Here is a 22,152-nt window from a genome sequence, read left to right as displayed (position 1 = left end):
ATTTAAATTTAAAAATCTAGTCTGTCATTTTTTAATAACATACTTAGTTTTTTTTAAAAAGTGTCAGATATAACATTATATTTATTTTAAAGTATTAATACCATTTTTAGTCTTAGAAATTTGATCTGGTTTCCCAAATTTAAAATTAATAATCGTGGTCCTTGAGATTTGACTTCAGTTTGGTCCACTTAATGATATTTGGCTTTCGTAACAAGGTTTCAACAGCCAAAACTAAATTGTTTTGAATTTTAGGAATCAAAACTAAAATGAGGTTAAATTTCAAGAACTAAAAATAACATTAACCTTTATTTTAAATTATATATCTATTAAAACAAAAACTTGTTTGATTTGGACCATTCAAAATTAGTCTAGATAGTCTATATTAAAATCAGCAATCAATATGTGGAATGTGCTCCCTTTATAAATCCCACCATGGAAATTCTTGAGTTGAGTGGCTCATAATGATATGTGCTGTACGTCAAATCAACAACATTATTGAAAAAAAATAATAATAATGCAAGAGTTAGTGACTATTGATCTGACCTTAAAATTTGTATCTTTTCCATTGACTTGTTGACTTGTCTACTACATAAACAAGTTGAGGATGTTATTATCGTTGCTAAATTAAGTACACAGTCATATCCCTCATCACATTCCATTCCAATCATGGCAACCTCTTGTATCATTTCTTTGGCTCTAGTTTTCTTCTTTCATCCTCTTATCATTCTCTCCACTGCCCAGCCCAGCTTCGTTTATTACAATTGTTCACTTGGCAAAGAAACCTACATAAAGCCAAGTGCCTATTACGCCAACCTCAATGCTCTTCTTTCTAATTTCACTCTCGACACAGTAATTGACTATGGCTTCTACAGTTCTTCCTTCGGCCAAAGCCCTGATAAAGTTCACGCACAAGGGCTTTGCCGAGGTGATGAGGAGCCATTTTCTTGCCGGAAATGCCTCAACGATGCCAAAACCCTTCTTCCAAAGCTGTGTCCATATCAGAAGGATGCTTTTGGATACTATGACTTCTGCACTTTTCAATACTCAAGTCGTTCCTTGTTGGGGATATATCGGTTTCCTGATTTTTCGCACAATTTTAACAATCCACAAGATGCAGAAGACGCAGAACATTACACAATTGCGCTTAATGATCTGATGCGAAGTCTGAAAAGCAAAGCTGCTTCTGGAGACTCTACTTTTAAGTTCCATGCGGGATACAAAATAATAGGTGATGAGTCTGAGACTACTGTGTATGGTCTTGCTCAGTGTTCGCCGGATTTGTCTAGAAGAGATTGTGACGCTTGCTTAGGGAACGCTATCTCAAAAATCCCAGATTGTTGTGAGAACAAGATTGGTCGTAGGGTTATAAAATTCAGTTGCAATCTTCGATTTGAGAGGGTCCACTTCTATGATGATTAATCACCCTTTTCAGTAAGTTTTTGAGCTTTCAGGTGTTAGTTTTGTGTGACTTTTGTCCTCGCTAGATTTTTGGTCCAACATGTGATAGTCAGAAGTATATAGACTTGGTCGCAAAGTTGTTTAAGCATGAATATCAGAAAGCTTCAACTCTGTGTCTCAAAGTTTATACTCCAGAAGTTTTCACCACACAAAAGAAGTCAAGTTTAATAATTCTCTCAGCATTTCCCCTTAACTGTTCCAACTTCTGAAATTGCATCAGTTGTTGGTCTGAAAAATAATAAATAATAACTTGCAGAAGGTGCATATAGTAAATAATATGCATTTTTCTTGATGAAAACCAAATAAAAACTCGCCTTTCAAGCTTAATACATCTGAGAATATGAGAAGTCTAAGCATGTTTTTCAAATGGTAGCCTGGCAGAGCATATAACAGGAGCGAAATTCTGATTGAAATAGTTCTTTTTGGTGGCCAACAAAAAATAATATAGAACAAGATTTAATACAACATAATTCTAATTACAACATGCAACGAAGATGAACCAGGGAACTCGTGAAGTATAAACCTTTAATCATAGTGACCTGGGCAGCAAAAATTGAGATATGTTGAGAGAAACTCGACATCCTATATAGGAAGAAGTTGCACAACTTCTGAGCATTTGAATATCAACTTCAAGGCCAACACCTAGTTAGCCAGCATAATATTAAGGAGTAATTAACTGAGGCCACATTTGTTTATGCTTGAAACAGTATATTCTCGTTCACATGATGATGCTTGGATAGAGCTAGTAGTATATATCTCGTTCACTGGATATATATCTTGTTACTTCTGAGGTACCTTCCCCATAATGGATCTCTGAAGCCATGGCTAGCTTGTTTGGTACATTTTCTTGAACACAGAGTAAAAAGATATTGATGTATCTTATTGGTTTAATTCACTAGACGGCTGTGATATTCCACTACTTTGTTCCACGCATGCATTTTGTCACAACAAACATGGATGATAGTGTATATTTGTGGAATTGGCCCAAAAAAAAAAAAGATACACATTAATTAGTGGAAGAAATTAAAGACGCAATGTATGGTTTACCATAATGAGCGGCGCACACACACACACATATAGTTGACCACGTGCAATTGATACTTGTTTTTCGAGATCTAATCCCATGTTTTCCTTGACTTGTGTCATGTACACTGTTCTATCTTAGATATAAGATTTAGTTGAGAGATTTGGTTAATAGTGGAAGTTTTCATGTAAATGATACCCATACAATTTTTTTTACAAATAGCTAAATAATTTTTAATTTTTACAGTTAACCTTGTCTTTCATTTGTCGCGCACTTCGTTCCTCTTCTAGGATATAAAGGTATTGTCTGTATTACTATGTTACACACAGACGAACAATACTTTGCCCGTCCAACTTACTCTTCTTTCAACTTGTAACTCCTAGAATTTTCATAATATTCACAGAACAACGTTAAAAATGAAAATAAGAAGAGGCCTTTTTCCATTGTGCATCACGGATGACGTACGTAAAACGTTTCCATCTATCATGGGAATATGAGGGAGGCACCGCAGATGAAGTGGCCATTTATATTCCGATAATGTAGAAATGTGAGTGGACATATAGTTGGCTTATAATGATATGCACTATAAGTAACTGTACATCAATTTAACTACAGTATCGAATAAAATAATGCAAGAGGTAATGAGCACTCAATTGACAATAAGAATGCGCATGACTTGTATTTCTAGAAACCTGGATCACATACAACAATTATTTTAGTACCAATACTTACCAAATCTCAACCATTTAAATTTAATATGAACAGTCAAGATTTAACACTTGATATTTTTGTTTTTTTAAAAATATTTTCCTTTTAATAGGTGTATAATCCAAAATAAATATAATATCTTAACTGTAAGTTTTTTTAAAAAAATAATTTGTTTATTTAAAATTTACTAGTTAAAAATTTTAAATCTAGACCATCAAAACTAATTTTGAATGGTTTAATTTTGAATGTTTTAGATTTTATTGCAGTGATGCGATGAGCACTTAAACTAATATTTTTCATTAGTTTGTTGGCTTATATAAGCAAGTTGAGGAATTTTTTTTTTAAACTAATACCTGTGGTTTACTGGCATCTCATCTCATCACATTTCATTATCTTCCAATGATGACAACGTCTGTAATTTCTTTAGCTCTGGTTTTGTTCTTAGTTCACCTTACGTTTCTCTCCGGCCAGCCTGACTTCCCTTATCACAAGTGTTTCAGAGGAGTAGGAACCTACGAAAACAACAGTCCCTATCAAATCAACCTCAATACTCTTCTTTCGACAATGCTTTCCAACACAACTGATGATGGCTTCTACGATTTGCAGCACGGTCAAGACCCCGACATAGTTCACGTACGAGGTCTGTGCAGGGGAGATGTGAATCAGACAACTTGTCAGAATTGCCTCAACGATGCCAAAACTCGTCTCCCAACGTTATGTCCAAATCAGAAAGAAGCATTTGGGTACTATGACTTCTGCACTTTATACTATGCCAGCAATCGAAGACGCAGAAATATCGGCACTCAACCTCCCCATAGTTACAACAACCCAACAGATGCAAAAGACAAGGAAAAGTACACAAGTGCGCTTACTGATCTAATGCAGAGACTGAAAAGCCAAGCTTCTGGGGAGTCTGATTTTAAGGTAGCTGTGGGAGGCAAAGTGGCTGATGAGTCTGAAAATGTTTATGGTCTTGTTCAGTGCTCGCCAGATTTGTCTACGAAAGAGTGTAGTGATTGCTTGGATGACGCGATGTCAGAGATCCCAGTCTGTTGTAGGAACAAGATTGGTGGTAGGGTTATTAAACTCGACTGCAATCTTCGATTTGAGACGGTTCATTTCTATTATGATATTTAAACTCTGATCTCTTGGAAATGTGAGTCAAAATATATACTAGTTACCTTTTATGGGTGCATCTCTATACGAACTTGGCTTATTTATGTGTTTAGGAATAAGTGACCCATCAAGGACTAGGAGTAAATTATGCTAAACGTAAGGTTGCTTGGAGTGTCGTGGAAGTCTGTATAAATAAGTAGAGTGGTTTGTGTGTTTGAAAAAGAGTACTTGTGTATGGCAAGTCTGAATAATACATATGAATGCTTTAGATTTATCGCTCTTTCTCTCTCTTCCTAACTAATACTTTCTCATAAGCAACAACTAACCAAATTACATAAATCGAAATATTGATTAAAATTAGTTAAAAAAAATTAATGTGTTAGAAATATAATTTATTTTTCAAATATACTCTTACTCATGAAGACAGTAAGTAAGAGAGAATGTGTAACAGGTAGTGTAAAGACATATATTTAATGGAGAAAAATGTAAAGAATATTTAAAATTTCAGACAAAAAATCTGCTGCTTATATTTAGGATCCGCTATATGCAAAAAGAAGTTGCTTATATAATATATTGGAACAGAGGAGTATGCGTGAATTTGTCTATACACATATTATTAAAATTAATATTTTGGTTTGAAAAATACAAAATTGGTGATTGACAATAAGTATTAGGATATTTTAATGTGTGTAAAAAATCAATATTATAAATATTTTCTCATTCGATGTTATAATGTCCTTTAGAATACCATTCCATTTTTATCCAAAAGTAGAGAAATTACAATGCATCTATATATCATAATTCAAGCTTCATGATGAACACAGGACTTAATTTAAAAAATACATACGTAACGACATTGAAAAAACTATAGAATTAACTTTTGTTTGAAGAAATAAAACGTAACAAGAGCACTCAAAAAAGAAAAAGACCTGCTAAGCCATGAATGGATGTTATTTTCTGTGGCATCAATGATCTGCCGGGTAATAATTGCGAAGTAAACGCGGGAAATAAACACAAATACTTTTTTCATTAAATAAACAAATAATACTTGTACTGTACGATATATTACGTAGGAATTGAACAAGTCCCCATTGCGGCTTCATCTACTTAACGTCTGACTTTTATCTATGTAAAACTGCTAAATCTGTTAGAAATTAAAATATGCCAAATTAATTTTCTAAAATATTCTAAATGTAAGACCCATTTTGTATAAAATGGGTCTTACATTTTAGGATTAGAAAAAATGTAAAGAAAAGGCTCAAATCCAATTTTTTTCTGTGCGTAGATTACGCATCTTTAGTTATCTGAGGCCATTTTTCTCAGATGTCTCTCAATAATAAATTTGTTCAAATAAAAAATAAATAAATAGAAACAGTGCTCGGAATATATGAGAATAATGGAGACTCGGCAACTTAGTTGGCATTTAAATTCCAATATGGGATGTAGTTAATGGATATTGTGTAATATTACCTACTGTTATTGATAAAAGCTCATTTGTTTTTTATTTTAATCCTAAATATTAGAGCTTAATTTATTTTGCCTTCATATTTATTTTTTTTCACGATAGTCCTCATAATAATAGTAGTTTTAGCTAATAAATTTGAATAGTAATATATCCTAGAAAAAACAACACTTATTTATTATAAATAACTAACTTAAATAATTTTCTTAATCTACTCAAATTCATAAACTAGCTCTTATATTGAAAAGCGGAGGTACTACAATTTTGTGAATTGACATCGATTGTTGGGTTATAATTGACAAGTCCTGCAATCGAATGAACAAAAATTATTGAAAGAAAATGCAAGAATTGATGTGTAATACTACTTCCGATTTCAAATATACTCCAACTCAGATAATGAGTTTATGCTATATTATGTTCAAGTCCTTGAAGTTTTGCTCACGTGTGGCTTGCAAGACTTGTGTCTCCCTAAGATCTTCATTTACTTGATGTCTGACTTTAACATTTAAACTTCTAAATTTTGCATAAAATATACCAATCTTGTTTTCTGAAAACCTGAAATATAATGTCCTTATTGACCCAAAAACTAAGCAGGAAGAATAAGCTAGCTAAGGTCAAGTCTAATAAATTGTGTTTATTGAGTGCCTGTGTGTAATATGAGAACAGAGAACCCCACCACAACGTATGGGGGCACTTGAGTTCCATTCTGGAATGTAGTGAACGAAGGACATTAATTAATGGATGTGATTCAGTTTGAGTGATGAGCATCAAATCTTCCTAAATATAAACACTCTTTCAATACCCCATTCATATGTAAAATTCAAAAGAAATGGACATAAAATAAATAGAACAGAATGGAATTTAGATTTCCATATAAAAATTGAAAAAACCAGATATTATACATATATATTACATTTTTAATAGTCTGATATTTTGATATGTTCAGAATCAGAAATAAAAATTGTTTCTTAATTATAAGTTTTTAAAAATGATGATTTTCATTTAAAAAATTTAAATCGAAACTGTTAAAATTGTATTTGAGGGTGTGGAGGCAGGTAGGTCTATGTTTCTTGGTTTCAATAGGACTCCTTACAAGCATTGTTTCTATCTACTATTATCTAAAAATAATCAAGTTATTAATGACTGGACGCAACCAAAAATGTCGTCACAATGATGAGTATTATGGTAGTTATTGCGATGAGCTCTGAAATTAATTCGTGATGGAATATGCTATGAGTATAAAAGAATTTAGTGAATGGACATTGTGGAATGTACGGAATGGACATTAATTATTTATAATATGAGAAGTGCCACATCTAATCGAGAACATGATTGGAACAAAATGCTAGAGTTAATAATTAATAAGCTGATCATAATTTAGGTATGTGCAGGACTGGTAATCCTATACTAATTATTCGCATCTTTTCTTAGACTTCTTGTTGATTCTGTAGTATAAATATGTTGTCTCATGGATCACATTTCATTCCATTATTCCATTAATGCACGATGAGTACCTCTGATATTTCTTCGTTTCTTTTGCTTTCTTTGCTTCCTCACCTTATTCTCTCCGGTCCGCTTCCTCCCAATGGCCATTATACTTATAGAAGAAATATGTAGGAACCCTAGCCTTGCAGATGAGTGCCTATGAAACCAACCGCAATGTCCTTCTTTCTAATTTCACTTCCGAGACAGAATTTGACTTTGGCTATCATACTTCCTCCGCCGGCGAAGGCCCTGATACAGTTTACTTACAAGGGCTGTGCCAAGCTGACGTGGAGCCGGATACTTGCTGGAGTTGCTTCAACAATGCCACAACCGATCTCCCAAAGGCATGTAAAATTCAGAAGGACGCATTTGGATACTATGACTTGTGCACTTTCACTATTCTGATATTCCAATGCAAAGCAAGTATAGCTGGATCCTTCATTTTCCTACAGTTTTAACAATCCAGAAGATGCAAAAGACGCGGCGAGCTACACAAGAGCGCTACAAGTTCTAATGGAAAAGTTAAGAAACCAAGCTTCTGGTGGTAGGGATGATTATAAGGTTGCTGTGGGAAGTGAAACATCTGATAAGTCCGAAACTGTTTATGGTCTTGCTCAATGCATGCCTGATTTGTCTCAGAAAGATTGCAACGATTGCTTACAGAACGCTGTCTTGCGAATCCGAGCTTGTTGTCTGAACAAGGTTGGTGGTAGGGTTATCGAATTGAGCTGTAATCTTCGATTTGAGAAGATCCAATTCTATGACGACATATGAACTAATCAAATATTTTAATACATGAACTTTCTTTTCATCTAAACGTAGGTCCTATATATGTTCTAATAAAATCTGAATTATTTTACTCTTCGAGCAACTAAAAATTATCATTTGAAATTACGTGAAGACAGACCAAATGATGATAAACATTGTATTAACCTATATAAATATATATATATATATATCCCGAGTTGGAATTTCCTGAATTGTTCATGGCTTAATTTTTCGACTACATATATGTCATCTCTTAAATTTATGCATTTTTGTGGTTGATAATTCTTAGGATTCGATAATCTCTACAAAGATTATCGAACCGACACGCTAGATTCATGTATTATTGAACTTCAACATTCAAATTTTGAAGAAAAATGTTACTTATTTTTGTTAAAAAGCACGGTTACACATTAAACCGGTAGATTCACATTAGACAACGCCATGCAAAGAACAAACATATGGAATTATATACGGCATTAAATTTATGATTTTCGACAGAAATAAATACTACCTCCGATCCTTCATATAAGAGCTCATTTAACTTTTATTTTCATCATAAATAAAAGATGCTAATCCACCTTGTCTCTCATATTTATCCTTTTTTTTTCTAAGAGAGTTCTTGTAATAATGGTAGTTCTAGCCAATACACTTAATTAGTAAGAATATTTTAAGAAAAACAACACTTATTTATTACAAATTACTAACTTAACTAGTTTTTTTAATCTACTCAAATTAGTCAATTAGCTCTTATATTAAAGACCGGACGTAGTAGCTTCAAATAAACATATATTTACAGTGAAAAGCAGAATATGTGAAATATTTTATACTAATTTTTTCTTCTATTAAACTGATTATAACTATCAAGTGTTTCTCTTTTTCCTTTTTATAGAGCCACCCGGTATCTGTTAGTCACATTAACCTTCGACCAACCTAAGCTGTAGTAGGAAGAACCACAATGACGATAAAGTTTTCCAGACGAATATTTAATGTAGCAATATATCTTAAGGCTCAAATTTATTGATTAAATTAGCATAGCCTCCTATGTGCTCGTTATTATGATGACATGTGCACAGTCAAATAAAAATTGGATAGTCCATATTTAAAATTTATATTATGTAATTTTTAAAAATTATAATTTTATTTTAATTTTATGCTTATACAAAATAAAAAAATATTTTAGATATAAAATTTAAAATAAATTTACTTTGAACAATCTAAAATCAATTTGAGCATGATTCTTATTATCACAATAAAGATGAAATGCCATTCCTGTTATTTATGAGCAGACACAATAACATATATACACTCAACTCAAAATATCAAGTTATATAACTGAAATGAGAATAGTATGTGTCCAGTCTCATAATAAATTTCAATATAATATATACGAATTGTCTCTCAATTTCCTTTCTATCTTTTAAGTGATTTTATCTTCCTTTTCTTCTGTACATAATTTGACTTTTACACATATTTTCCTTATAAATTAATATGTTGATGATTACACACCTATTTTAATGTGTTAACTATTTGTATGTTCCTATCTTTTACCTTCTCATTTGAACCTCTCGGTGGATACGAAAATTAAAGGTGCCTCCCTTAAGAAAAGACGACACGTCTAAATTTTATTAATATTCTGCCACATTCTACACATAGCAAAACAACCCCTCAATTAGATTATATATATACGATGCTTAATTCTACTTGGTTGAAAAATGAAGATTCATAATTTAGTTGTAATCATTCTTCCAAAAAAACAAAATTTGGTGCGCAAAATTTCCTTGTCCATGGATTTATCAGCAAATTAAATACAACAATGGGGTGTCAAAAATACCTGCATTTTTGTAAGAACAAATCATTCAGGATTCATTCTCTCTAAAATTTGAAAAATCATGATTCTGCATATTACATCCACAAAAATCAATGCCGGTTACAAGTTTGACTTCAATTTTGAATTGCAACAAACATAGGGATTGTTGAGAAAAATGAAGCATGTTAAATGTGAAATTAGACTTTTCAATTTTGACTTTCAGGCATAATTATGTCTCTCATTAACTTGGATTCTCTGTGACAGTATTGTAATATTCAGGAAAATGAAAGGCTGTACATGGGCCCACATTTCATTTATTTGCATGTAGATTCAGTAAATTATATGTTACGTGGGATCTGAACCTAATTAATTCATTATAAGCTCTGTCACACTCATAAGAACTGTTATTATATCATTGCTCTTAGTAAATTTCTCCATTGCAACGAACATGAGATTCTCTCAGGACTCGTTTGTTCTCTTTGCTTTGCTCCTTTTCATTGGTACAATCAGAAGAGTGTGGTCTAGTTTAGTCTTGGTGTTGACCAAACCATGAATATAATGAAAAATCACATTCATTTCATAGTACAATTCCATCTTCTTCTCTGGATACTGACACTATTCTCGTTCCTCAATATGTGAAATCTACTTATTATAAAGCTTAATTTATCATTTCTGAGAAAAAAATTGGAAAATTCCAACTCTTGATGTGATTAACTATGAAGAAAGCTTGTTCCAGTACGCATATCGATCGATGCTGAGTTCGTAAGATTATATTCTCTAGTGTCTGAATTATTGTTCATCTAATTAACAGTTTTTCTCGAAGATCAATTGAATCAATACCTTCATTATATTCATTAGTTGAACTTTACCATCCGAATTTTGAAGAGGTATGCTCACACAGGAATAAGAGAAAGCCCTTTATCATTGTTATTATAATTATTAAAAAGCACTATCACAAAACAAACAGGAAATGACACATGAAAACAAGAAACATTAGAACCCACGTTCGGCACCTACGCAGACACCGAGAAAAACGACATGACAATGAAACATAACCCAATCCCAAAGGCTGAAAAGAGTCCAACAACTGAAGTTTGGACATAAACAGGGCATTCTCCTGCGAGAGACAACCTCAACAGATCAACAGTATCCTGCTCCGCTGTTCTCTTCCAGGTTCTGATACTGCTGGAATCCTTGAGGAGCAGGTGGTGGAGGAGGCGGAGGCAAAGGCGGGGGTGGCGACATCATCATGTTTCCTTCGAACATTATCGGAGATTGCTGCAGGAATGGCTGCGCGAGAGGGGGAGGAAACACCTGGGCTGGTGGAGGTGGAGCTGCCATATTCTGCGTTGGCGGTGGCGGCGGCGGCAGCCGGCAGCCCGCGGAAGAGCTGCTACCCACATAGAACTGAGAAGGTTTGTTGGCATTTGAAGCAACATGGAGCATAGCCCGATCAGCTCGGCCCCACATTGTCTTCTTCATCTCCTCCAGACGCGCCTTGTAGCTCCCTAGCTGATCCATGGTGAGACTATTAATCGGTTGAGCATACCAGAACTTGGTCTCCATCTCCTTCAACTTCCTGTTGAGTTCTTCTCCGTGCTTCTTCTCCACCTCTAGCTCTTCCATGAGGCGAGTGAGCTGATCGTTAAGTTCCTGGACGGCAGCGCTCCGGTGAGCCTCCATCATCTGCATGGAAGCTGACGGAGGCTGTGGTGGCACACCACCATTCAGGAAACGGTCCAAAACAGCATCGACACTTGGATGGCCGAACGAGAAAGCCTTGTCGCCGGGAGAGAAGACGATTAGGGCAACCTCAACCCCACAGAGAGTGCAAAGCTCACTGGCCTTCTTGAAGAGGCCGGCTCGTCGCTTCGAGAAGGTCACTTGCAGGTTGCTTTCATTCTCCATCTTCTTTATCTCAATCTTCTGGCGACCCTTACTCCTCCTTCCACCTGCATTTGAGCTCGACGACGACATGGCCGAGATTAAACTGCAAATTCACAAGTGACACAGAAAGATAGAATAAAGGAATTGAAGAGAAAAATCAGTGTTTGAATGGTACACAGAAAGGGATGGAGCTGGGGTCAATTTATAGGGCTTCTGGGAAGGGTTCAACACAGTGGTTTTGTGGGACAAACCATTTGTCTTAATTAGGTGTCAGAATAATTATTACAAATATTGGTTACATTCATATTTTTTCAGGGTTTGAGATTTTTTAAAAAATCTCTCTGATAATGACTATAATGGCATTGGATTCAATGTTATAATTAGGGGGTGATTTTATGTTAAATATGGTAGGAACTTTAATGTTTGGAAATGGTGACCATAATTAGCCTGTTTAGTTACTCATCTGATTTTATTTATTAGTCACTTCTAATATATTTTATCAGAACCAATAAAAAATTTAAACTCCATTAATTCTTCTTTAAAATTTAATTTTTTGGTTTTTTTTTCCTATTTAATACCGACACTTTTCAAGAAGATAACAATCTATATAATAATACATAAGCAAATAAAATAATACATTTATATTTAAAAAATTCAATAAAGTTACAAATAGGACAAAAAATCTTTTTTGTAGTAAGACTAGAGAAGTATGTTATATTATATAACTCAATCTTATCTTTGAAAAAAAAACTATGAAAATTCCACTGAATTCACTGAAATATATTGACCTGGTCTTTTTTCCCATGGGAAAAAAAAAAGTTTAATGGTTAACTGTGAAATTATGAGTCTATATTTTTTTACTAATAAGTGATACACTGGAGTAATCCAAGATGTTCTCTTCAACAAACAAACGCGGAGCTTTTTATCCTAATTTACTTTATGCATCGATACCAAATCCTATAAAATTAATCTTTGTAATATTTCTTTTGTGAAATTTTTACTACACCGTAATTTACTGAAACTGCGTTTTCCCATTTTCAATTTTCAAATAAAACATTTTGCGGCTCTTTATTTATTAAATACTTTAATTTGGTTAACTAAAAATGGGATAATATGGCGGATATACAGGTTTAACACTTGCTTTTGTATCAGAAGCTAAATCTGGAAAGATGGAAACATGGCATCTCTTTTTAGAATGGGATTGATGACAAAGACACACAAATATTCCATTTCTGCACATAATGACCTTTTTCAGTTGCAAAAATTAGAAAGAGATTATGAAAGCATTTGTAATATGACTTTTTTATGCTGCTATCTATCTAGTTTTCACACACAATCCATTGATACATCTAGATACGTTTAAAAGAAAAAGAGGAAACTATGCAATGAGTCTTTTATCTTACAGATTTAAACCCACTTTACAACTCATGGTTGTGCATTTTCAAGGAAGAGTTTTAGACAAGCTGCTTAGATATGCTACCTTTACTCCTTAATATAAGAATTAGATAACTAACTTGGAGATATTAAGAAAATTGATTAAGTTAATTATTTTTCTATCACAAATGTATATTAATCTCTCTAAACTATACATCCTAATTGGATTATTAGAATTATTCCTTTATGGAAAACTCTTACAATTAATAGGAATATTTTGGGAAGAGATGTGAGACAAAGTGAATTACAATCTTATATTTAGGACTAAATTCAACTCTCAACTAATTTTTATATTAAGGACCGAATGTAGTATAATTTATTATGATATATTATTTGCCCTTAATTTCATGAATAATAAGATCTATATGGTCTAAGTTAAGGTTTGTAAGTACGTATTGTTATAAATCTCTGAGAGGTTAGAGGTCCTGCTTATTTGAAAAGTTGAAGGAAAGGTGACTTCGTGTCTTCTTTGAACTCCACAAAAGAAGTGGTTAGATTGAAATGGAGACCAGCTATGTCAATTAAAAGATTGTTTTCATATCAAATATTCACTCCGGTTCTCAATTTAAGAAGGGGCGAATAATGTCGTTTTAATTTTAAATATAATATCTTAATCTATTTTATAATTTTTCCCTTAAACTTGCCCTATTGCTTATATATATTAAGAGATTTTTAAATTTCCATCAAGAAGTGTTGTAGCAAAACTAATCCCCATATTTTATAAATAACTTTCTTAACTAATTTTCTTAATCTTTAAAAATTAGTTATCAAATTTCTACATTTAAAACTAGAGGTAGTATTTTATATTCATATTGGATAATTCTATATGTTTTATTGAAAACTAAGTTGAAAATATTTTAAACGTGTAATAAGATAAATTGAATTAATCAATTAAATATATAGTTGTTTATTAATTATTTATATTAAAAACTTTGGTTTGGTTCATGCCCTAAAGTTATTATGAATTACTCTGTCTCTTGGGAGAAATAAAATCAAATAAATAGCCCCGTTACTCCTATCTCTTGACATATTCTTTGAACACTGATTTGCAGCTGAAAGTTGACTTTGCTTGATGATAATTATGAAAATCTAGAGTGTACAGAGACCACCGTTAATCTAATTGACACAGAACAGTTAATTCTGCTACAACCAATTAGTTTTTGTGCTACAATTGTCTGGGTTAGTCAAGAAAGAGATAAAGTAATGGAAGTATCTTGACATGTGAATTTCCACCGTTGACTCCTTATTTCTCTCTTACAGGACCCATGAAAAGAGTTATAAAGCGATTAATTGATAAAATTAGCTAGAATTACGTTAACTAAATCCATTTCATGAACCATATATATGCACCATGCATGTGAGCTTGTTGAAGAAGGCACTAGCCATGTAACTTGTTGCTAAATCAAACTAAATCTTACTAGTTGACAAAATAAAAACGATAACACATCCATCCTTAATATATGACCTATTTAACTAATTTAAATAAATTTAAAAAATAGTTAAATTAATTATTAATAAAAAAATATGCACTGATTTTTCATTATCATGCAGTCTAGCGCAGTCAAAAATAGTAAGAAAGTAGAAGACAATTTTACTTTTCAATTGATTTCAGAAAGGACATTCCTATCCTCCACTATACAATACTACCTCCGGTCCTAATTATAAGAGTCAATTAATAATTTGAGGAGATTAAGAAAATAAGTTGAGTTAGTTATTTGTCCTAAACAGGTGTTGTCTTTCTTAAAATATCCTTAATAATCAAGTATATTGACTAGAACTATCATTATTAGAAGAGCTAATTTGAAAAAAAAGTATAACTATAAAAGACAAAGTTGATTGAGATCTTATATTTAAAACCAAAATAAAAGTCAAACAAGATCTTATATTAAGAACCGGAAGTAGTATTTTTTCCCCGAATGGATGCCATGGTTACCAAAATATGAGTTCTCAAAACCTTATCATTCATATCAACAAGTTAGTTGATATTATTCCTCCGATCCTAAATATACAATCTGTTTTTTATATTTATTATTTTTTTCTAAATTACACTTATAAATACTCCTTCAACTCTAATCAAATAAAAGAGAGAGAAGACATTAAGGAAGATAATTATGGTGTTTTACAAAAAAAACATATCATATTTCTTATAATTAACTAACTTATTTAACTTCCTTAATCTAATCAACTTAGTTAAATAGATCTTATATTAAGGATCGGAGGAGTATTAAATTTGATCGGTTAAAACTTCGGGCGAATATGTGACTAAGAATCAGAATTAGATTGCTCTAAGAGGGCAAAATTGAGTTTTGCAAAAACTAGATAAACCAAAAGCGTCTTAAATCCTAAAATATATCACCAGAAAAATAAAATGATAGCCCTTCTTAAAAGGAACTTTCGGACATCAAAGCTGCACTTAGATGATGTTAAGCCTAGTGTTTCCCACTTCTCACTCAAGAAACCTTTAACGGATCTATGTACAGTTCCTTCATCCGAGAGTAGGCGGTCTCCTCTTACACTTGCTGGGCGCTAGGCTAAGAAGAAACTCTGTAAATGTATTCTCATAGTCTGGTACTTTTCCATATCCTGCAGGGACAAATTGACAAATGTTTAGCCAGAATAATAGTAATCGGTGCAAGCGCATTATTAGGAACTCAAAACAATAAATATCTAACAAGCTAATAAACTGCATACATGCAAGACGAAATCTTACACAACTATTAGAAAGGACATACATGCAAACAAACTGTTCATATAGCCACTGATAAGATATGTTACAGGCATTGTGAAGTTCTTGTCCTACCTAGTCTAACACCTGTTACCAGATCCGCTTCCACTGTTGTGTCTTGTCTTTTTAAAAAAAAAAAAAAAAATTTGTTATACACGTTGTGTCTTGTCTGTTCTTGCTGTATTGGTGTGACTATGGTCCAGAGGCAACGTGTGTTGGCTTACAGAAATTCTTGAAATGTTACAAGCTGTAATATTCCTATTTCATTTGTACTTGGTGTTTCCATGATGTCTGTAAAGGTTGTGCGCTGTGACGTACAGAGTATTTGTGAGAGTGTTGTAATTATTGTCTCGAGAAAAAAATTACCCCCCCCCCAAAAAAAAAAAAAAAAAAAGAAAAGGCTTCCTGGACTCCTACTTCCTTGTGCTTTGTCAATGTAACATTATCAAGAGGCCTGACCGAACATCCGACCTCAGTATAACTAAAGTTTTACACTAGTTTGTGACCAAAACATTTTCCAAATTTGGGTGCTTGACAGCATTAAGAGGCATATTTAGACCTCTCGAAAAAGCTACCCAAGCAGCCCCATAATATGGATCAGTGCATATCTCAAACATCTGGACCTTTCAGCTTAGATTTGAACAGCCAAAATCTTACTATTTTGTAAAAAATTTAGATTTAATATTTTTATTTTAAATAAACCAGCTGCAAAATATCAATCTTCTAAATATGAAATTACAAAAATAAGATAGGGGCCATCTAAATCAAATTCTAGATTTATACCACGTGCCCATTCCTAAGGGTGTACGCCAAATCTGGAATACTCACTATATTCAGTGAATGTGATGAAATCGTATTAATACTTATTACCCAATTAATGCGTATGCCGAGAGAAAGATGCATACACACACCAACACTTAATTTCTTACACCATTGCCTAACATAATCTTAGTTCTGAGTTCTGAGTTCTGACAAACAGAGCAAGTTTTCATGAACAAGACTGCAAATTAAATTATCATTTGGACCTAAACATACAGGGTGTAGACGGAAGAAGTTCATAACAGATTAATAAGGGAAATCCCTCTGACAGGGTTGAAGGCTGCACACCATAATTCATAATAGATTTGCAATAACAACCAGAAACTACATAGATCGCTTAAATAGTAAATACAAAAAATAAACGGTACTTGCCAGGGAAGTAGTTGATATCAATGACGTAAAAGACATCCTTGGTCCCATGTTCCCGGATCATATCCATGTTGAACAAGCGGAGACCCTGGACATGGTGGTGCCGTTAATTTTAAGTTTACCATCAAGAAAAGAAAGAGACTGTCGCAGCAAAAGGAAGTAAAACAATCCAAAATTACCAATCTCTGACGAAGCTCCCTTGCAAGCCTTTCCAACAAGGGTTTTGGAGGAAATTCTGCAACAAGAATACTCCATTAAGTGCAAAGGAGCCACTTGTTCCAAACATTTACTCGAATATACATATGTCAACCTAACTACAGCCTAATGAAACGGGGGAATAAAAGAGTTCAAATTCACTCATGAATACAATATAGAGATCTTATTTGAGGTTTGAACTAAACAGTACCTCTTTGTAAAAGGCTAAACAGATGCCATTGATTGGAGCATACAGATGAAAGACTAGTTCATAAACAAATATCCTTTTTTTATTCTTTTGGCAGGAGGAGGAAGAAAATTTTCCAAGTCTCACCAGCAATATTGGGATCTAAATCAGCATCATCTGCAGAAGCTGCAGCACTTGAAACCCTTGGAAATTGGATTACACCAGCCACTTTTGACAGATCATGTTTATTGATATTAGGCAGAGAGAAACGCCTAACAACCTTTATGGTTTCCCCAATAATATAAATCTTAAAGAGAAGACCACCTGCAATGTCAAACATCCCTCAGTATATTACCACGTAAATTAAATTAACCATATAAAACATTCAGACTTGTGTATCAGTTTACAAACCATGATTGACAAACTCTTGCAAAATCAATGGAGGTTCAAGCGTTGAAAGAGAGAACTCATCATAAGCAAGAAATAGTTCGTGTGACTTTGCACTGCCATCCACAACTAAAGGCTTTACAACTGAAAATAGCAAATGAAGAAGTGAATATTTTAAAAACTATATCTATGGAAGAGATGACAGTAAATCTGAAAATACTCAAACAGGATAATCAGAACAAGAAATTCTGCAAACCAACTAGCTACATATATTCTTTGATTCATTAGACAACATCTAAGAAAAGGATTAGCTGACAAAGCAAAATCAAGTCCCATAGAAGCTCATTCAAATGCATAAATTTATTCTCATGCAACATTCAAGATCAAGTAGTGGAGATATTGGCTGAATTCACACCATATCCAAGGTCAAAGCAATTGCCATCCTCCATTACTAGAACTAAGGTAAGGATCCAAAAAGGGGAAGAAACAAAAGATATATATACCTAGTGGCAACTTCATTCCAGCTTTAGCAACTTCGTAAGGAATGGACGACTGGTCTTTTGTGATGACCAAGTGTCGCGGAATGCCGACTTTGCCTATAGATATGCAGTTTATTAAAATACAAAGATTGGTCGGTACTGAGAAAGTCCAGTTTAACAAAGAAAGAATATGGATTCAACTTACAACACAAAAGGCAATAAACTTATTCTTACACGTCAGCTATATGCTAACCCCAGACAAAATTCTATTAAAATTCTCGTAGTTTTTACTTTTCATAAACAATTCATGTAAATAATCCGATAAAAGTTATAATTTGGTTCCTTAATGCAATAAGTTACCATTGCAGTCAGATAAGTTTAAATCTGCCACAACTTGCTGCATGGACTGGCGATTTTGCAAGTGTTGAATTGCATCTGGAGGATCAACAATGATAACTTCAGGGTGTTTTTGCCTGTAGTCCTTCAAAAAAAAATGATGAAAGAGTAAAATTAGCCATCCATTTACAACAAAGGCTTCAAAGACTATCATCTAACAATCATTAATTGGTCTGCTTTTGGTAAGCTGGTCAACAATGTGCCAAAAAGATGGTCTGATACCTAGGCCAACTAGAACATCAAGCAGACTTCCTTCAGATTACAGAAGCACGAAGGCAAACTTTCATTGACAGTTTAAAGATGAGATTTCTCCATATCATTTACAGACAATTTATGAATACATAAACCACAAAGACTTCTTCATTCCGTAGTTTCCATCTCTATGTTCTAATTCATGTCTCCAGAATTCTGGAATCTCATCCAACCCTGTTCTTTATCTCCACAGAAGGTAGATTGCCTATGCAAGACAAACTTTCAAGAAAAGAACAATCCATTGAGATCGATGAAAATGGCAAAAGTTATTCTTACCAACCAAGAATATGAACCTCGACATTGCACCATATCCAGAGGGGAAACACACACACACAATGATAAAGAAGCATTTTAACTGAATCACACGCAAGAGAATGTGTAAAGGGCTGACCAATCAATCAGAATTTTCATTCCATAGAGACATCTAACCAACTGTCACTTTCCCTAACTCTATTCCAACCAAAGAAGCACCTTTCTTCCCTCATTTCAGGATGAGAAAGAGAACCTGATTAATCTTCAGAAGTGAACCCAAGGGAACCATCGAGTAATTGAAGAAAACCTTTGCACTGTTAAAAAGAGAGAGCATTGTATACTATCACAAGATTGCATTTTTCTTTCCTAGATAACAGCTAAGCAAGGTGAGCTATTGCTGCCAAAAGAATTGGCCATATGCCTCTTTCAAAATATCACTGGACATTAGTTTTGCTATATTTTACCCCCTGTTTGTAGTTGTTTCGCTAACAATTTTTAGATATAGGATCCAAGGAATGTCTTTTTCTCTCCTTTGTCTTCTGAAACATGGATGCGTAGAGACGCCCTTGAATGTCTCAACAACTGCCTCATTTTGAAATTTATATATTCTCATTTTGAAATGTGTATATTCTCTTATGAGTTGTGTAATGCTTCCAGAAATATGCAGGCAGCATAAGACTCATTCTGAATACTCTCCAGCCAAAAATGATCATGTGGATCCTTGTGAGAGGGCTGCTCAAATGACCAACAGGGAACGTTTTCTCCTATCACTGGTAATTTGTTAGATTTAACGGTATTTCTTAAGAGCAGAAAAGCTAGTTTGGGTTATTAGTTATGGCACTTTCTGAAAGAACCGAAAACCGTCCAGTTCTTGAACCACAAGTTCCTAGCTTCATTTAACAATATTTTCATGTGATTGGAAAATTAAAATTACCAGATCAAACAAGAGTTGGCATTAACCTTGATATTTTAAGCATTAAAACATATAGCACATTTGCTAAAATCCATAATTTGACGATAAAATGAATATCCTTAAATTCCTTTTGTACTTGATAGAGGTTAAAAGCACTTTGGAAAGGCACTATTCGATCATTTTATATTAAATAAGATATTAAGCTTTGGCAAGAAATATGCTGATTCTAATCATAACAAAAAAATTGTGAAGAAAATTATAAATTTTGGGGAAAAATAAATGGAAGAAAGGGTATTATAGTAATATTTATTTCTAATAACAAAATATTTTATGATACCTTCTTTGAACAGCATTTTCAACCACAAAAAGATGCAGCAAAGACCAAGAAAACGGCAAATTAATTTCTTCTTCCAGCAACTAAGTTCACCAATGGCTTATCAATATTTAGATTGACCATGAAATGTAAATTCTCACTTGCTTAAATTATTAAGGGACTGATTTCTGCTATCTGATTATCATGCCTGATGAGGAGAGCAAGAACTCTGCAAATTATAACAGATAAAAACAATTTTTTTTTTTTTTTGGATTCAGAGGATTTAGCCCTCAGATCAATGTCATTTTACGCTTCATTCCCAGCTTTAGCAGATGCCAATGATTTCAAACAATCACATGCAAGATCACAACAGTACAGGATTACCAGTACAATTTGAAAGTTGAGAGAAGTATTTTGGTGTTCACAAACCTCAATAGCTTCACGCCACTCCTTCCCTGACAGCTGAAAAGAACACACAGCCTGTCAGACTATATAGAGAATACAGAAACAGAGATATTTGATTTTATAATATGGAACAGACTATCATGAGCAAGAAAAGGCAGAAAAACTTATAATCCAGCTAGTAAACAAAAGGGCCCAGGATAAAGACATTTACAAATTACAAGGTAGTACTGGTATAATCATGAAGGAAGCCACACCTTATGCAAAACAATGTCAAAGGGACCTTGTTCGGACAATGGTTTGTTTAGATCAATGGAAACAAAAGATATACCCTTACTCCTGCATCATGGATCACAAAAATTTTCAGGATCAATATTTATAGGTCTCAAGAGAGCACAAAGTATTGACACTTCAAGACAATTCATCAACGGATTTTTGTTTTAAGCAAATATGTTCCAGAGTAAACTGGTACGCGAAAATTAAAAGTCAAAAGACTCAATTATTTAATTAATGAAATGAAACCATTTCCTGTAATTAATAATCATAATCCCGAATTAGCGGCAAGGTTTTCTTGAACAGAGCACAAAAATGTGCATTAGAATGCCGAAAATCAACATATCTGACAAGCGAGGATGGTTTTTAATAAGAATAATTTGATCTAAGAACAAAGAACAAAGTATCAAAATTTGACTTTGAATTCTCGTCGTGGACTAATCCAAAGGGCATATATGGTGGAATATTCTCATTTAAATTAGAACACAGAAAAGACCGAGATGTCAGATACCAAGAAGCGAATCAATGTGGGTTTCGGCTCGCGAAAGTGATAGCCAAGGTACAAAATAACTCCACCACCATCGACAAAGACACTACCTGTGTCCCCCCACCTCTGCAAAAGCCGCTTTAGCGCAGGAAACAATCAAAACTAAAAGAAAACACAAAATCCTTTGGCAATCCATTTCTGGAAGTTACAAAGAAAACTTAAATATTACATTAATATCCAAGCACCAACAGCATACTTTTCCTTGTATGATGAAAAAGGTGTAATGAACAGGGAAAATACCAGGCAAGAGTAATAAAATTCGGCTTTAAAAAGCTCTTCTTCTTCTTGGACGTCAAGGCATACCCAACCACTAGTTTCTGTTGCTGTGGAGACCCGCCCATTGAATTCACTTCTTTCTCTTCAGCCTCCTCCTCTACTTCAGTGTGGATTTCTCCTTCAAACCTCATGTTCGCACTTCCCAAGAACCCTAGAGAAAGAACAAATCCTTTCGTCTGCAACGTTTACGTTTTCAATATTCTTGTACCCTGCCTTAC

At 33.6% G+C, this 22,152-nt stretch overlaps 5 protein-coding genes across 7 annotated transcripts; 3 read left to right on the top strand and 2 right to left on the bottom strand.

Annotated features, from left to right (window-relative positions):
* Positions 1 to 666: 666 nt before the first annotated feature.
* Positions 667 to 1,419, top strand: LOC114731329 (cysteine-rich repeat secretory protein 38-like). Its single transcript, XM_028918472.1, has one exon. The coding sequence runs from the start codon at positions 667 to 669 to the stop codon at positions 1,417 to 1,419; it is 753 nt and encodes a 250-aa protein (XP_028774305.1).
* Positions 1,420 to 3,754: 2,335 nt separating this feature from the next.
* LOC114731320 (cysteine-rich receptor-like protein kinase 26) lies at positions 3,755 to 4,327 on the top strand. The gene has a single exon (XM_028918461.1). It carries the CDS (start codon positions 3,755 to 3,757, stop codon positions 4,325 to 4,327), a length of 573 nt encoding a protein of 190 aa, XP_028774294.1.
* Positions 4,328 to 7,402: 3,075 nt separating this feature from the next.
* LOC114731310 (cysteine-rich repeat secretory protein 29-like) lies at positions 7,403 to 8,027 on the top strand. The gene is made up of 2 exons (XM_028918450.1): positions 7,403 to 7,597; positions 7,683 to 8,027. Exons 1-2 carry the CDS (start codon positions 7,403 to 7,405, stop codon positions 8,025 to 8,027), a joined length of 540 nt encoding a protein of 179 aa, XP_028774283.1.
* Positions 8,028 to 10,968: 2,941 nt separating this feature from the next.
* LOC114731302 (agamous-like MADS-box protein AGL62) lies at positions 10,969 to 11,805 on the bottom strand. Its single transcript, XM_028918442.1, has one exon. The coding sequence runs from the start codon at positions 11,803 to 11,805 to the stop codon at positions 10,969 to 10,971; it is 837 nt and encodes a 278-aa protein (XP_028774275.1).
* A 3,593-nt stretch (positions 11,806 to 15,398) lies between these two features.
* LOC114731254 (inositol-tetrakisphosphate 1-kinase 3-like) lies at positions 15,399 to 22,146 on the bottom strand. Of its 3 annotated transcripts, none has more exons than XM_028918404.1 (11): positions 21,899 to 21,979; positions 21,623 to 21,724; positions 21,096 to 21,177; positions 20,866 to 20,898; positions 18,671 to 18,791; positions 18,335 to 18,427; positions 17,856 to 17,975; positions 17,592 to 17,768; positions 17,242 to 17,297; positions 17,066 to 17,150; positions 15,399 to 15,732 (listed from the first exon to the last, which is right to left on the bottom strand). In XM_028918404.1, the coding sequence occupies exons 5-11, from the start codon at positions 18,711 to 18,713 to the stop codon at positions 15,635 to 15,637; spliced, it is 672 nt and encodes a 223-aa protein (XP_028774237.1). In that variant the 5' UTR covers positions 18,714 to 18,791; positions 20,866 to 20,898; positions 21,096 to 21,177; positions 21,623 to 21,724; positions 21,899 to 21,979; the 3' UTR covers positions 15,399 to 15,634. The 3 variants fall into 3 exon arrangements, with proteins under 3 accessions (XP_028774237.1, XP_028774244.1, XP_028774230.1); XM_028918411.1 differs by having other exon boundaries at positions 21,623 to 21,708; positions 21,899 to 21,913; XM_028918397.1 differs by lacking the exon at positions 21,623 to 21,724 and having other exon boundaries at positions 21,899 to 22,146.
* Between the last annotated feature and the right edge of the window lie 6 nt (positions 22,147 to 22,152).

Source organism: Neltuma alba, unplaced genomic scaffold (assembly GCF_004799145.2).
Source record: "Neltuma alba isolate B1F8T4 unplaced genomic scaffold, ASM479914v2 tig00002524_pilon, whole genome shotgun sequence".
NCBI lineage: Eukaryota > Viridiplantae > Streptophyta > Magnoliopsida > Fabales > Fabaceae > Neltuma > Neltuma alba.
Note: the sequence above shows the minus strand (reverse complement) of the source record. Positions and strands in the feature narration are given on the sequence as shown.

What these genes read in the sequence shown, in the direction of transcription:
- LOC114731329 (XM_028918472.1), top strand. Translation starts at nt 667, where the DNA reads ATGGCAACCTCTTGTATCATTTCTTTGGCTCTAGTTTTCTTCTTTCAT.
- LOC114731320 (XM_028918461.1), top strand. Translation starts at nt 3,755, where the DNA reads ATGCTTTCCAACACAACTGATGATGGCTTCTACGATTTGCAGCACGGT.
- LOC114731310 (XM_028918450.1), top strand. Translation starts at nt 7,403, where the DNA reads ATGAGTGCCTATGAAACCAACCGCAATGTCCTTCTTTCTAATTTCACT. An exon ending in CCACAACCGATCTCCCAAAG is followed by an intron (nt 7,598 to 7,682) that starts GCATGTAAAATT and finishes AAGCAAGTATAG; the next exon opens with CTGGATCCTTCATTTTCCTA.
- LOC114731302 (XM_028918442.1), bottom strand. Translation starts at nt 11,805, where the DNA reads ATGTCGTCGTCGAGCTCAAATGCAGGTGGAAGGAGGAGTAAGGGTCGC.
- LOC114731254 (XM_028918397.1), bottom strand. Translation starts at nt 22,065, where the DNA reads ATGAGGTTTGAAGGAGAAATCCACACTGAAGTAGAGGAGGAGGCTGAA. An exon ending in TTGACATTGTTTTGCATAAG is followed by an intron (nt 20,899 to 21,095) that starts GTGTGGCTTCCT and finishes TGTTCTTTTCAG; the next exon opens with CTGTCAGGGAAGGAGTGGCG. An exon ending in GGGAGCTTCGTCAGAGATTG is followed by an intron (nt 17,151 to 17,241) that starts GTAATTTTGGAT and finishes CACCATGTCCAG; the next exon opens with GGTCTCCGCTTGTTCAACAT.